Here is a 14,556-nt window from a genome sequence, read left to right as displayed (position 1 = left end):
GCGTTTTGCAGGCGCCGCTTCTAGAGATTTATACCTGAATACCTAATTCTTCCGAGCCACGACTGCATGTCCATATATGCTCTCCGGAAGTGTGCCTCGAAGTGCCAATCATCGAGTGCTTTTAAGACGTCTGCGCAATTCCTGACGATTCCAAAGCCCAGCGCGAGCCACGCCGTTTGCGCCCTATGTGTGTTAGGTCCTTGTCGAGCTCGCCATTACATCCCGATCGCCATGGCGAAGAGGAAGAGTCTTTCTACGGCAACACAAGGCCCTGCCACCACCACAGTACCAATCCTCCCTCCTCCGTTCGACGACGACCCAATTCCACCTCCGAAGCGAAGAGCAAGTCAGCGCAAAGTGTCACGGCCAAAAGCCAATACTGGGTCTACGAATCCAGACAAGAATGCAAATGTTCTTGACGCCCCGGAGGCGCTGCGCGCTTCACCTGACGGAGATGAGACGATGAATCTCGAGGAAGCAGGCATGGATGTTGAGAAGCAGGTCAAAGAGGAGGATAGCGATTCGCCATTGTCTGAGATGCAGGAGGTTGAAGAGCCGGTGGAGAAGAGGAACAATGGAAGGGAGAATCGCAAGTCAGCTGCGGTTGCAAAGAAAGGGATCAAAGAGGAGTCGAGGAAGCCTGCGTTGGCCGCGAAGAAAAAGAACGAGCCTGCAAAGGAACCACAATTTCTGGATCCTGAGGCCGAGGGTGACGAGGAAGCGGACGAGGAGGAGATTCAGGCTGCGTTATCGAGACCGCCTCCTGTCAATAGCGACTACCTTCCTTTACCATGGAAGGGGAGAATAGGATACGTGAGCTTTGCCTATGCCACTGACAATTCCAGGCCGCCACTAAACGTTCATAGGCTTGTTTATGTACATATCTGCGCTTCTCGAATCCTCCTGTATTCAGCTCTCGAACCTGTCGTATTGCATCTATACTAGAGAACCGCCATCCGCTTCGAGACCCGAATGAGCCACCCCATGCAACGAAGAACAGGCCAGATCGAGAAAAGCCGGCTAATATTAAGAGGGGACAAGCATTTGTGGAGAGCCTTGGGATAGCAAACGCAAAAGACATTGTGAAGATGCTACGATGGAACGACAAGTATGGTATTAAGTTTTTAAGGCTGAGCAGCGAGATGTTCCCCTTCGCAAGCCACCCGGAATATGGGTACAAATTGGCACCCTTCGTCTCGAAAGAACTGGCAGAGGCTGGAAAAGTTGCAGCAAAGCTTGGTCACAGATTGACCACTCATCCTGGCCAATACACCCAGCTCGGATCTCCCCGCAAGCCAGTCATTGACAATGCCATCCGAGATCTCGACTATCATGCTGAGCTCCTGAGCCTTCTCAAATTTCCTCCACAGCAAGACCGCGATGCAGTAATGATCCTACACTTGGGCGGCGTCTTTGGCGATAAAGCCGCCACCCTCGAACGCTTCCGCGAAAATTACAAGAAGCTCCCTCAAGGCGTCAAAGATCGCTTAGTTCTTGAAAATGACGATGTCAGCTGGTCTGTACATGAACTGCTTCCACTTTGCGAAGAGCTCAATATACCCATGGTTCTCGATTTCCATCACCACAACATCATCTTCGATCCTGATCAAATACGCGAAGGCACAAAAGGTATCGTTGAACTCTTTCCTCGCATACTGGCCACCTGGAAGAGAAAGAACATTACGCCCAAGATGCACTATTCTGAGCCCGAACCTTCGGCTATTACAGGACGGCAGCGCAGAAAGCACAACCCACGTGTCGCAACACTTCCACCGTGTCCACCAGATATGGACCTCATGATCGAAGCCAAAGACAAGGAGCAAGCTGTTTTCGAGCTCATGAGGACATTCAAGTTACCTGGTTATGACAGCTTCAACGACATTCTTCCCCACGTCCGCAAAGATGACAATAAGCCGATCCGATTACCTAAGAAAAAAACACCGAAGAAGAAGAAGGCGCCCAAGAATGAGGATGACGACCTTGAAGCAGCAGAAGAAGCAATGGACGCAGAAGCGGATCCGGTCCAGGAGACTATCACAGACGATGAAGTGGGTATGGGCGGACCCGAGGGTCGCGTTTACTGGCCGCCGGGTATGGAACATTGGCTCCGACCCGTGAAAAAGGTCATTAAACCCAAGGAGCCCAAAGAGCCTAAAGATGACACGAAGATGACACCTGCTCAAAAGAAGAAAGCTGCCGCAGACGTAATTAAGGAAGAAGCGAAAGATGAAAGCAACGGCGTCAAAGAAGGAGATGAGGCAGTGCCGGCTACGCCTACACCGGCCATCAAGAAAGCAAGGGCCGCTCCGAGAGTCGCGCCAAAAGCAGGTGCGAAAAAGGCAGTCAATGGGGAAAAGAAGAGTGCGAAGAGTGTGCCGACGCCTTCCACATCTGATGAGGATGCTGATGAGGCGATGTCGGAGTTCGACGATGAGAAAGAAGAGATGGAGCTTCTGAGAAAAGGGAAGGTGAATGGCACGAAAGCCCCGAAGAGACAGAGTGCTAGGGCGAAAAAGATCAGCTACGCTGAGACTGACGGAGAGGAGTTGCAGTGATTCCCTGGTAGTCTTTGGTTCCATATATCCTGAAAACACTTATATTGAAGACTCTTCTCAACCATGTGGCAGTTACACATACACTAGGTCTTGTGCTCCTTCATCCATCATCCACAAATCTGACTTGCTTCATCCATTGCTTCGCTCTGCTGCAAGTCATTGATGGTGTATACTTCTCCATGAATGATATGTATCAACTATGGATAATGTGGTTATTCCTGGGCAGTGTACTTGCTTATAGGGGCGTATCGCCCATCTCATGGGCAAATACCCATCAATCGCATATACCTTTTCATGACCCTCGCCGTTCCCTATGGGTAAAACATCTTGTTTATGGGGAATCGAAGATCGATTGCTACTACTGCTATTCATTCGACTTCTTTTACCGCCTACACTACCACCTTTGCTATCTTTCTTGCTACCTCCCTTACTACCCTCGTCAACTAAGTTATTGTTCTTACCGACGGCCATTGTCCTTTAGTATCACGTCGCCATCGCTTAGTACTATTTATTTAGACCTCTACTTGAGAGGTTGACATCTTGTAGAAGAAGAAAAGCTGAAAGCCAACGGAGTTGGGTGAGGAAATACTTTTAAAACATTTAAGCATCCACCAAATTTCGATACCGTCAAATATACGGACAAATTGAGTAAACTAATATATAGATTGCAAATAAAACCTTAAGTCTAATTGCCGAAGAACTATTAGCTTTTTAGGTTCTATAGTTACGCTGTCGCTGTCGCTATATTATCAAATCTTCCCAGTATGCTAGTAGTGCTCTATTAGTGCTTCCAGTACATCCAGTACACCCCAGTAGTGCTGTCCAGTAATCCCAGTAGGGAGGTTTAGCAGTTTTTTTAAAAGAAATAATTTAAAACGGGAATAGCCCTACTCTTCTACCGCTAACTCGATTAGGTAATATTAAAACTTCGATAAAACCTTTATCGAAGAATATAAATCTCTTTAAGTTTTACTTATTCTCCTTTACTATATATATATATTATAAACTTCTTAATAATAGAGCTCTCGTTATAATAATCTTTATAATTATATTATTAGACTATTAGACTATAATCGCTATTATACTATATTATAAATATATTCCCTTAGTAAAGTATAAGTAAATCGAGTTTAATTAGCTAAATATAAATGAATATTTTAAATAATTAAAATAATTAAGATATTTCTATAGCTACGATAGTCGAAATAGTTAAAATAGCTAAAATATCTATAGCTGCGATAGCTAAATACGAAATACTAAGATATCTTTATAGCTATAATACCTAAATAGTTAAAATAATTAAGATATCTTTATAACTATAATAGCTTAAATAGCTAAAAATTAAAATCTTTTTATAACTACGATAGCTCATAATTAAAATAGCTAAAAACCTATACTAAGATATCTTTATACTATAATAGTTAAATAGTTAAAAAACAAGACTCATAACTAATAGCTTTAATAGTTAAAAAACAAGATATCTCAACACGAAGCAAAATTAAAATAGCAAAAATCTATAGCTACGATAACTAAATAGTAAAATAACAAGATATCCAAAGATAGTCAAATACTAAAATACATTTAGATAAGATATCGAATAATTTAATTTATTTAAATATATATCTTCGATAGAAACCTATTTATAAAGATTTAATTAACTATAATCGACGTAGTAGACTCCTATATACTTATTAAAAATATATTAAATATAATATTACAGATACCGGAGATAGTAAATTAAATTATAATATCGTTCTCGTCTATTAAGTAGTAATTTAATATAGAATTATAAAGAGTATATAATGAAGATCTAAAGAGTTAAGTCGTATTCTTAATAATAATAACATTATCGCTTAGTCTTCGTAGTATTCTTTATAAAGCTATAAGTAATTCCTTTATAATATTCTCGTAATATTCTCGTATATATTTACTATAATAGTTTCTTCGTAATATCTCGTAATATATTATTTCTTCTCTTACTTAACTAAGTACCTAGTTAAATAAATAACTAATAAATTAATAAGAGATTATTTCTTTATTTTTACTATATTTAAATAAGTAGTTATATTAAAATCTAATTAAATAATCGAGCTTTAAATTAATAATTTAAATTAAAATACTAATTAAAAGCTCGATTAAGTTAGACAAGTACTACCTATATGATTAATTAATAGCGTTAACCCTTTTAGTTTTAAATCAGTCTTTAAATTAGTTGCAAACCCCAGTATGCCAGAGTGCCGCCACCACCACCACCACCACCACCACCACCACACCGCGAGCACCACACCACCACCACCCCACGCCACGCAGCACCCACCCACACCCACCACCACACCCACACCACGCAGCACCACCACACGCACGCAGCACCACCTATATCTACGCACCTATCTACCATATTACTGCGTACCATCACCATCTACTATACTAATACCGATACTACTTCAATAGTACTCACTAATTACTCCCAGTAGTACGCTATCTAATAAGCGCACACTATAAAGTACAAAAAACACAAAAGACAAAAGAGACTATAAGTATTAAATAAGTATTACTAAAGTAGTACAAAAATAGAAGAGTATTATTAGAAGTATTAAAAGAGTATACTACGAAAATATTAAAAGCTATATTACAGAATACAAAAGAGACACTATAAGACTATTAAAAGAATATACTAAAGTATACTAGAACTACTAAAAGAGTACTATTAAAACTATTAAATAGAGTACTATTAAGAGTACTAAATAGAGTATTATTACAAAAGTACAGATAGCGTATTATACAAATTATAAAAGAGTACTATTAGAATATTAGAAGAGTATTACTATAGAACTATAAAAAAACTACTATTAAGACTATTAAATAGAGTACTACTATTAAAATTATTAAATAGAGTACTATTAAAAGTACTAAAAACTAAATAGAGTATACTAGAACACATTAAAATACTAGAAGAGTATTATTAAAAGTATTATAAAAAGTATTATTAAGAGTATTATAGATAGTATAAACTAGTAAGAGATAGTTTAATAAAACATATTTTAGAATATATCTTATTACATATTATATTCTTAAGACAGTAAAGATCATAAATAAAAAAATTTTTTTTGATTAGGGCTGAGTAAATTAATAACGATCTTTGAAACGATCTTGAGCGATATTTAATTCCTACGCTCAATAATTATAAGATCAATTTAGAAATTCTTTTTATCTGAAAGCCATATTTTATTCTACAATTAAAAAAGAATCTTAAAAAGTTAATAGAAAAAAAAATATCTATATAATAACGTATATCTATTTTTTAATAGTTGCGAACGCAATTTATTACCCGTAATAAGTTAGTCGATCTAATTAAAGAGCGTAGCGAACAATTTATAATTAACTATATATATAAATTTAAGATTTTAAGCTTAGTTCTATCTTATCTATTATATAACTAATTAATCCGATAAAAGATTTATTTATTAAAAAGAATAAAATGTAAACACGGTGATATAGAAGGATAATTAATTCTATCTCTGAAATCTTCTAGAAGATGTCTTTAATCCTATAGAAATAGAGTAATATAATCGATATACGTATAAGTTCTAGCGAAGAGTGGCTAAGAATATAGCTAGAAACTCTAAATATGGCTAAGAACTTTATATTTTAATACTTCTCTATAAGTAGCTTATAATAGTCTAAAATAGCTAGAAACTCCTCTCTAAATAGTCTATAAATAGTTTAATAAAACTTCTCTAACTTCTAACTCCTCGCTAGCCTCATTAAATCTCAAAAAATCTCGTGGGAAAAAGGGAAAGAGTACCAGCTCTCTAATTATTAATAAGTAAATCTTTAATAAGTCTTTTTAATCGTAATCGATAATTATCTTCTATTTTAGAAGAGAACGAAGGCGGGAAAGACGATAATAACGAGTCTAAAGATACTTCGAAAGAAATAGATAAGGGCGAGAGCGATAACTTCGTATAGAGATTAAATAGCTCGATATCACTCGGGGAATCAAGTATATCCTCGCTAGCCTCGAAATCGCTATCGTATAATAATAGAGTGGTCAAAGTAGGACAGAGGCTCTGCCACTCTTCGTCAGAATCCTCGAGAGTCTTACCGGTACCGATCAGATATTACCTTTGGGATTCGAATTCTCGCATAAGAAATAGGAAGTGCTTATGTGAGGATCTTCGAATGATATCGGTAAGAGCGTTCTAATGAAAGGTATCAAATAGTAAGAACGATTTAGTGACGAAGGCTGGTTTCTGATGGAACTATACGGAGTGCAGTTATTATAGGCGTGCGGACCTCCTTAGAGGGAGATTAATATCCTTCTTATACTACTCGTTTAGAGATTTAAAACTAAGACGCTCGTCTTGATGGCTATCACCGTAAGACTAAGTTTAAGACTCTATAGATAATAGAATACTCGATTTTTTGTAGTGGGATTGAATTGCGACAGCCCTCTCGTCGGTGGTTACGAGCCAAAAAAATGGGCTATCGTAATATTGATGAAGGTGTCTATAGATATAAGATCACCGTATATCAGTATTAATTGATATTCTATTAGAAAGTGCAAAGAATAGATATTTAATACTATCCTATCCGCTTTCGAGCTTATAACCTATCAAAAAGAATAGAATATAAATACGGTGATGTGGAAGAATAATTAATTCTATCTCTGAAATCTTCTAGGGGATATCTTTAACTCTATAGAAATAGAGTAATATAGCCGATATACGCATAGGTTATAGCGGAGAGTGTGGCTGAAAATATAACTGAAAACCTAAACGTGGCTAGAACTTCACATTTCGATATTATTAATTAATCGTTTAACGATATATTTCTAATATAGTCTAGTCGTCTAATATCCTATATATAGAAAATATAATTATAAAGCTTTATTTTAATATATCTTAATATATATATTTTTTACTACTCTATATAGAGATTCTACTTGATTTTTAAATAGTAATTACTTATAATTTACTTAAATAGCTATAGTAACTACTATAACGACTACTTAAATATAATTCTATATCTATATAATACGAAATACCTCTTACGTATATTTAATAATAATTACGACGAAAATTTAATAGAATAGCTATTAAACGAACGCTCTCGTAAATAATTTTATAAAAAGAAGTATATGATAGAAATCGTCAAATCATAGGGGCAGCAGCGAGGTCTTTATGTCCGAAAGAACCCCCAATTGAAAGACTCAACCTCGGTCACAAGTAGAGGCCGAAAATCAACTCGATTCTTGGATTAAATCGGCTAGGATATACAGTCTTAACGTGATAATGATACAGTCTAAAAGAGATTATTTTACTGGGACAATTCGGTCATAATATAGCCCGGGCACCGATAAGTCGGTTATAAAGAAAGGTTAAAAGAGGCTGATTAGATTGTAGACACAGCGGAAAGAGATTTAGTGGATATAGCCTCAGATAGTGCTGAAGCGATGTGGCGACAGCATGGGATGTATACGCGATTTCCGATTCCGATGAACAAGATGTTGTATCCATGGGCGACGGCGAGGTCCATGGGAATGAACATGCGATTGATGGCAGTTTGCCCATGAGATGGACGATACGCCCCTATGGATAAGTATAATCCCCATGGATAACCATGGGGTTCAGGTATCGATAAACGAAATGCCTTCGCTCCTTCGCTCCTTGTCCCAATCAACACTGGAACTGCCGAAGAACAGCCGGCTCCGACGCTCAAAAGAAAGCTCCGAAGCCCCACCCCCTCAGATAAAGAAAATCGCTTCTGTCTTCATTACAACTCGATTCCTCATCTAGCTCTGCTCCATTGATCACGGATCATCCAATCAATCGATCGAATATCAATTAACGCCAAAGATTCTCACAACATGGGTGTCGAAGAAGTCCTCGAGCGCAAGACTGGCGTAATTGTCGGTGACGACGTCTACAATCTCTGTATGGTCGCTGTGCATCCCCAACAGCCTCGAGACTAGCAAAAAGCTAACACACCACAGTCAAGTATGCCCAGAAGCACGAATTTGCCATCCCAGCTATCAATGTCACCTCGTCCTCAACAGTCGTAGCAGCTCTCGAAGCCGCCCGTGATGAGAAGTCTCCCATCATTCTACAAATGTCTCAAGGTGGCGCGGCCTACTTCTGTGGGAAGGGTGTAGACAACAAGACCCAGAAGGCTTCGATCATGGGCGCTGTTGCCGGTGCACACTACATTAGGAGCGTTGCTCCGGCTTACGACATCCCTGTCATCCTTCATACAGATCATTGTGCCAAGAAGTTGTTGCCATGGTTAGATGGCATGCTCGAGGTGTGCCTCCCCTCGAAGTCGAGGTCTGAAACGGAACTGACATTGATGTCCGCAGCATGATGAAAAGCATTTCAAAGCGCATGGCGAACCTCTCTTCAGCTCTCATATGATTGATCTTTCGGAAGAGCCGGTAGACTGGAACATTGAAACAACTGCCAAGTACCTGAAAAGGGCAGCACCCATGAAGCAATTTCTCGAGATGGAGATCGGAATTACTGGTGGTGAAGAGGATGGCGTGAACAATGAAGATGTGGACAACAACTCCCTCTACACTCAACCCGAGGACATCCACAATATATACAAGACACTATCTGCTATCAGTCCCTACTTTTCCATTGCCGCAGGTTTCGGAAATGTTCATGGTGTCTACAAGCCTGGAAATGTGCGCCTGCACCCTGAGTTGTTGAAGAAGCACCAAACCTACGTTAAAGAGAAGGAAACAACCAAGGATGATAAGCCTGTATTTCTAGTGTTCCACGGTGGATCTGGAAGCTCGAAGGAAGAGTACAAGGAGGCCATTAGCTATGGCGTTGTGAAAGTGGTATGTCATGCGATCAAAAACAAGGAGAGAAAGCGCCGGGCTGACGCACTGCAGAACCTCGACACGGATCTCCAGTACGCATACCTGACAGGTATCCGTGACTACGTTCTCAAGCACAAGGATTATCTCCTGCACCAAATCGGAAACCCCGAAGGAGCTGTACGTGCCCTTTCTTGCTTGCCGAGACCCACGCTGACACCACCACACAGGACAAGCCAAACAAAAAGTACTACGATCCCAGAATCTGGGTCCGTGAGGGCGAGAAAACGATGACGAAGAGAGTGGAGGAGGGTTTGAAGGACTTCAACACTGCCGGCCAGGTCTAGGTACATGCCTTCTCCTTGAGGGGAGGATCTCAGGCTGTGTAAATACGCTCCCGTGCAGCTCCAAGATACTCTAAGAAAGCACTTGATTACCAGAAGCGTTACTTTTCTTCATGTCATCATCGCGCATTTTCATCTCGTCCCTCGTTGAATTGCGTAATGCAGCTTCTCCGTTGCCGTGGACTGCACATCTCATGAAACTACCCATGTCTCAGATTCCTTTCCAGCCGCTTGTGCGAAGCCAAAGCTGGCCACGGATGAACTCTCATGTGACAGACAGGGTATGGCAGAGCTGGATGGCTATGGGTGAGAGATCGTGCGCCGAGTCGAAGAGATCGGTGGCCGATGTGCCTATCAGCCGCGGTCACTGCGGAGATGGGCGTGGCTGACTCGTCGTCTAGATTCGCGGACTCCATCTGGGAATTCGTCCCCTACTGCTCAGAACTCTCGTCGGGTTACGGAAAGAGGTCGAACGAGCGAGAAATGGGGTTCCTCTTTGACGTTGCTAGTAGTAGCAATGTAATGCTGCAAGACCTCGGCGGAAGAAGCCGTGAGAGTGCTGACTGTGTCAGAATATCAGGTATGGCTGGTACTGGAAGGTTTTTAATATTGGGCCAGTTAACCTATCAGGAAAAGCGATTCTTTTGCATCCCAAACAACTGTCAACGAAAGATCATATGAAAACAAAAGTGACTATGAAAGATATCACTGCGGAGAATACCCTCATACTTTGGCTGACTAGAAAATGTCTTCGGATTGGTTCTTGTTATCGATCTGTGAAGTGGGAGTTTATAGGCCTTTACTCAAGTCTCGTTAGGTGGCAATTTTAAAAAGAGAGCGGTATGTGTTGTGTAGAACAGATGGAGTAATTCTCCAAAACCTCTCCGGGGCCAGATCCTAAGTACAGTACAAAATCAGGTGGCTGAAAAACACGGTGGCTGGGATGCGTGGGGGCCAAATTTCGACAGACTGAAGGGCCGAAAGAACCGCCATGCTTGACCGAGCGGACATTTGAAATCGATAGCGCCGACACGCACTGTTCACAGACGACCCCGCGGGTGGTAGGCGCGCTCGGGCACTCGGATACCAAGATCCCCGTCATCGTCGCTGCCGAAGTCCAGCTCCAGACTCGCTTGACTGACAGAGGCGGTTTCGTCTAGATCGAGACCGATGTTCTCTTCTGCAACGGCTATGTGATGGAGAACAGTATGTCAGCTTGACGGTATCGTGACTGAAAGCGGCATGCGAGCGAGAGAGGGAGGGAGGGTTTACCATTGGGTCTGTTAAGAGAGGAACGATGTGAGAGCAGTGGCCACATTATGAGTTGATAGAGGGCTTTGAGCAGGTACGAGAAGCCCACGGCTGCGAGGACTCGGGTTGTGGTGAAGAGGTACTGATGGGTATCCGCATTGGAGGGCTGACATAGCGTGTTGGTTGCCATGGAGGATATGTGGTAGGGGAGGATCGGTGAGGTAGTCGGAACGCTTCGACGAGATGGCAGGGGTCTGAGGCAAGTGGGAACAAGCAAGGATTTGAGATGGAAGGATTGATGAGGCAAGTGGAGCACTTTGACAGGTATCTGTGGCAAGCGGGAGCAGAATGAGTGTAGGTTGGAAGGCATGGGAGTCTGGGTGTAAGAGCCAGGGGAACGAATCTTATATACATATAGCCATGAGGGATTGTCTTGAATCTGCTGGCTGATTGAGGATTCAGGGAACATCACTAGCCGCTGCTAAAGCGGCGAGGAGACATGCGTACTTCGTGTCATCACTTCACCAGTCGAAAAGGGTATTCAAAGAACGACAGGAAACCGTAAACACATCATGCCTGCCGAGAGTGGCGGCTGAAAACGTGGGGCTATGATTCAACTTTTCTGCCCGAAGAGGAATTCAAAGAGTTTGATGCACTATCCGTCATCAGCCTGTCCGTTTTGTCTGTCGAAAAGGGAGTTCAAAGAACTACAGACAACCAAAACTGTCGGACGCGCGCGTTGGAAGATGTGGGGCACTGGTCACACAAATCTTGACTTATCTGCCAGACAAGGAACTCAAAGGACTCGACCAGGATCTGAACGTTGTGCGACATTCATCGTCGAGCAATTTGTCTGCCAAAAGAGGCATTCAAGGGACTTGACCTCGATGTGAAGGCTGTCAGGCGTGGGGATCTGTCGCCAATCAGTTGTCTTCCAAAAGAAGCAACCAAAGGATCAGACCGCGGTTTGAACATTTTGAGGGTCTGATTGTTATGCACTTTGTCTGCCAAAAGAGGCATTCAAGGGACTTGACCTCAACTCGAAGGCTGTGAGGCGTAGGATTTGTTGTCAACCCGCATTCTGTTTTCCGAAAGAAGCACTTAAAGGACCTGACTGCGATTTGAAAGTTGTGCCCCCCAGCCAGTAAATCAAAGCCCAGTCTTTGCGCGGATCCGGAGGGGTGTGCAATTCGGCCAATCAAGCGCTGCGGATGTACAGTTGAGTATGTTTGACTTCCCAACGTGGCAATAAAGGGACGATCGGGTAGCCGCAGGACCAAGAGGGTGTCAGCATGCAGGGCCTACCGGGACGTCGGGCGGAGCTGACGTGAGATGTCTGAGCCACCCAAATGCCGCACGAAACAATTAGCTATTATTCCCGTAAAGGAAGTCAACGGACTGCTTGTTTCCTTATTACTTCCTCCCAAGATTTTACAACTACACATCATCTGCAACCTTATATAAATTCTCGAATCTATTGCGCGAGAACTCTTTTGCTGATTTGAAGAGCCTAGCACGTTCGCATCTCGCGACGAGAGACATCCTTTGACAAACAACGAGTTGAAGTTCTTCAAAGTCTAGCAGTCCGGATAAGGCTGCCATGTCTCAGCAGTTGCTACTCGATATTTCGAGTGCCACAGCGAGATCCAAAGGTCAGGCTCGACGTCGAAACCAGCCTACTGAGTCTGAAGGGGCCCGTAAAGCCCAGCGTAACCTCGCACGTCGTGAGCGGGCGAGATGCAAGATGACTGCGAGAACAGAGCAGCTTCTTCTGTGAGCCAACTCGAACTTACCGATCTGTACTATCACGCTTGCTAATTTCGCAAGATCCTCAGCGCAACCCTCCCTCTACGCAGATCGACCTCAGTACGGCGCCCCGGTATCGATCAACGACAAAGTGCCCCGCGAGTTGCCGGAAATACATCTGCAACCGCACCGCCCGGCATTCACAGTTTTGCCAGCTCACGCAAACGAGTTCAACCTGCGAGCTCTAGCACAGTCTAGCCGATACATTGCTGCTCAGTCGAAGGCCCAAGAAGCAAAAGACGTTGTGCGAGACGATTTACAACAAGTTGGGGGCGTCAGCGTTATACAGGCACGTGATGGATCGCAATCTCGGATCACTCCCGAGGAGCAGGACCGGGACGTCGCAGAAATCCTCGTTGAAGTTGCTAGGGAGCAGCATCCGGCATCAACCGTGATGGACACTGAGACTAACTCGGTCAACACTGGCGGTGAGCCGGAGGCGGATGCTAGTATGGAATACTCACGAAAGTGTCCAGTCGCAACTTGCGAGTTTCACCGTAAAGGTTTTCCGCGGAAAGCGGAAAGGGACAAGCACACAATGACACATTTTGAAGGCTCTTTCAATTGGGGCTACGAACTATGCGGCAGATCTTATAGTTTCGAGATTTTAGACAACATCGAGGACCTCAGACATCATGTACGCGGCTCAACTCACCTTTCCTCTTTTCGTGAGCTCGAACGCTTCAAGTGCTATGTGTGTACTCGCGTCTTCGACCGGTCGGGCTATCTGGAACACATGGATGACTGCATGGTTCACACGGTAGAACTCGAGGCTTCAGGAAGGGCTCGAGCGTGTCCAGTGCCATTCTGCGATCATCATCTCATGGACTTTCCTTCGAAATACCTCATAGGCCAGCATTTGATTCGGCACTATTCAGAATTGCTGGTATACGGTTGGAAAAAGCTGCAGTGCCCTTGCTGTTACGACCTACAGAGATATTGCTCCTCAGTAGATGAATTCAGAAGCCATGTGGCAAGGGCGCACAAGCCCATTTTTGGGCGGATCTCATGCCCTATTTGCCGGCATGGTTGTGCCGACAATACAGAGTTCTTTGAGCATTTAGACCGCTGTATGATTCACCAAGTGGAGCTAGAAGCATTTGAAGCCGACCTTTGATGAGATCCCTGTCATTGATAATCCTGTGTGGACAGCTTGTCGGCGCGAAAGTCTTCAGAGATAAGGCTGTGTCTGGAAGTACTCAGCGACAGCAGGCTTCAGCATCCTAGGTGGGCTATCGATGAGAGGTGTTGGGTAAAGCCAACGGCATATTTATCTTGGAGATAAGATATCACGAGGTTGTAAGCCGCCAGAGAAGAGCCTTTCGAAATCCTTGACCAACATCAGACGGCTTATGGATTTCCGCTTTGGAAGCGGCTTTCACGTACGGCGCGTTTCCCATGTACATTTACGAATTGAGGAACGCCTTATTCGACAACAGACAAACCAGAGATACTCATGCCAAGTCTGAAGACAGGATAAATACAGCAAATTCGTCCTCAATTGCCAGACATTCCTACGCTCTTGCTTTACCTTCTGAACGACCTCTTGTAAGGTTTCTTCGACAATCTAATACTTGCCTTGTTGCTTTTGCAGTTGCTACTCATCGTCTTCTTCTCCCTATCCTCACCTTTCGCGTGGATCTTACAGCACCTATGAAGCATCTTGCATGAGGTGGGGAAGATCTAAATGCTCAACAAGCTGATTCCTGATTTCCCCAAAAACTCGCCACTGTCTCGCCTTTCCTTCCCAACGTCTCCTTTGGTTATCACCCAGCTG

The 14,556-nt window shown here is 42.9% G+C and overlaps 3 protein-coding genes across 3 annotated transcripts; all 3 read left to right on the top strand.

Annotated features, from left to right (window-relative positions):
- Positions 1-231: 231 nt before the first annotated feature.
- On the top strand, positions 232-2,555 carry HO173_005825 (uncharacterized protein; the record flags this gene model as incomplete). The annotated part of the gene is made up of 2 exons (XM_037307739.1): positions 232-813; positions 867-2,555. 2 exons carry the CDS (start codon positions 232-234, stop codon positions 2,553-2,555), a joined length of 2,271 nt encoding a protein of 756 aa, XP_037165548.1.
- Positions 2,556-8,424: 5,869 nt separating this feature from the next.
- HO173_005824 (uncharacterized protein) lies at positions 8,425-9,725 on the top strand (the record flags this gene model as incomplete). Its single annotated transcript, XM_037307738.1, has 5 exons — positions 8,425-8,491; positions 8,551-8,858; positions 8,914-9,399; positions 9,454-9,558; positions 9,609-9,725. 5 exons carry the CDS (start codon positions 8,425-8,427, stop codon positions 9,723-9,725), a joined length of 1,083 nt encoding a protein of 360 aa, XP_037165547.1.
- A 2,848-nt stretch (positions 9,726-12,573) lies between these two features.
- On the top strand, positions 12,574-13,896 carry HO173_005823 (uncharacterized protein; the record flags this gene model as incomplete). The annotated part of the gene is made up of 2 exons (XM_037307737.1): positions 12,574-12,746; positions 12,801-13,896. The coding sequence occupies 2 exons, from the start codon at positions 12,574-12,576 to the stop codon at positions 13,894-13,896; spliced, it is 1,269 nt and encodes a 422-aa protein (XP_037165546.1).
- Positions 13,897-14,556: the final 660 nt, after the last annotated feature.

The sequence above is a fragment of the Letharia columbiana genome (assembly GCF_014066305.1).
Source record: "Letharia columbiana isolate WasteWater2 chromosome Unknown Sc0000016_s0, whole genome shotgun sequence".
In the NCBI taxonomy this organism is placed as follows: domain Eukaryota; kingdom Fungi; phylum Ascomycota; class Lecanoromycetes; order Lecanorales; family Parmeliaceae; genus Letharia; species Letharia columbiana.
Note: the sequence above shows the minus strand (reverse complement) of the source record. Positions and strands in the feature narration are given on the sequence as shown.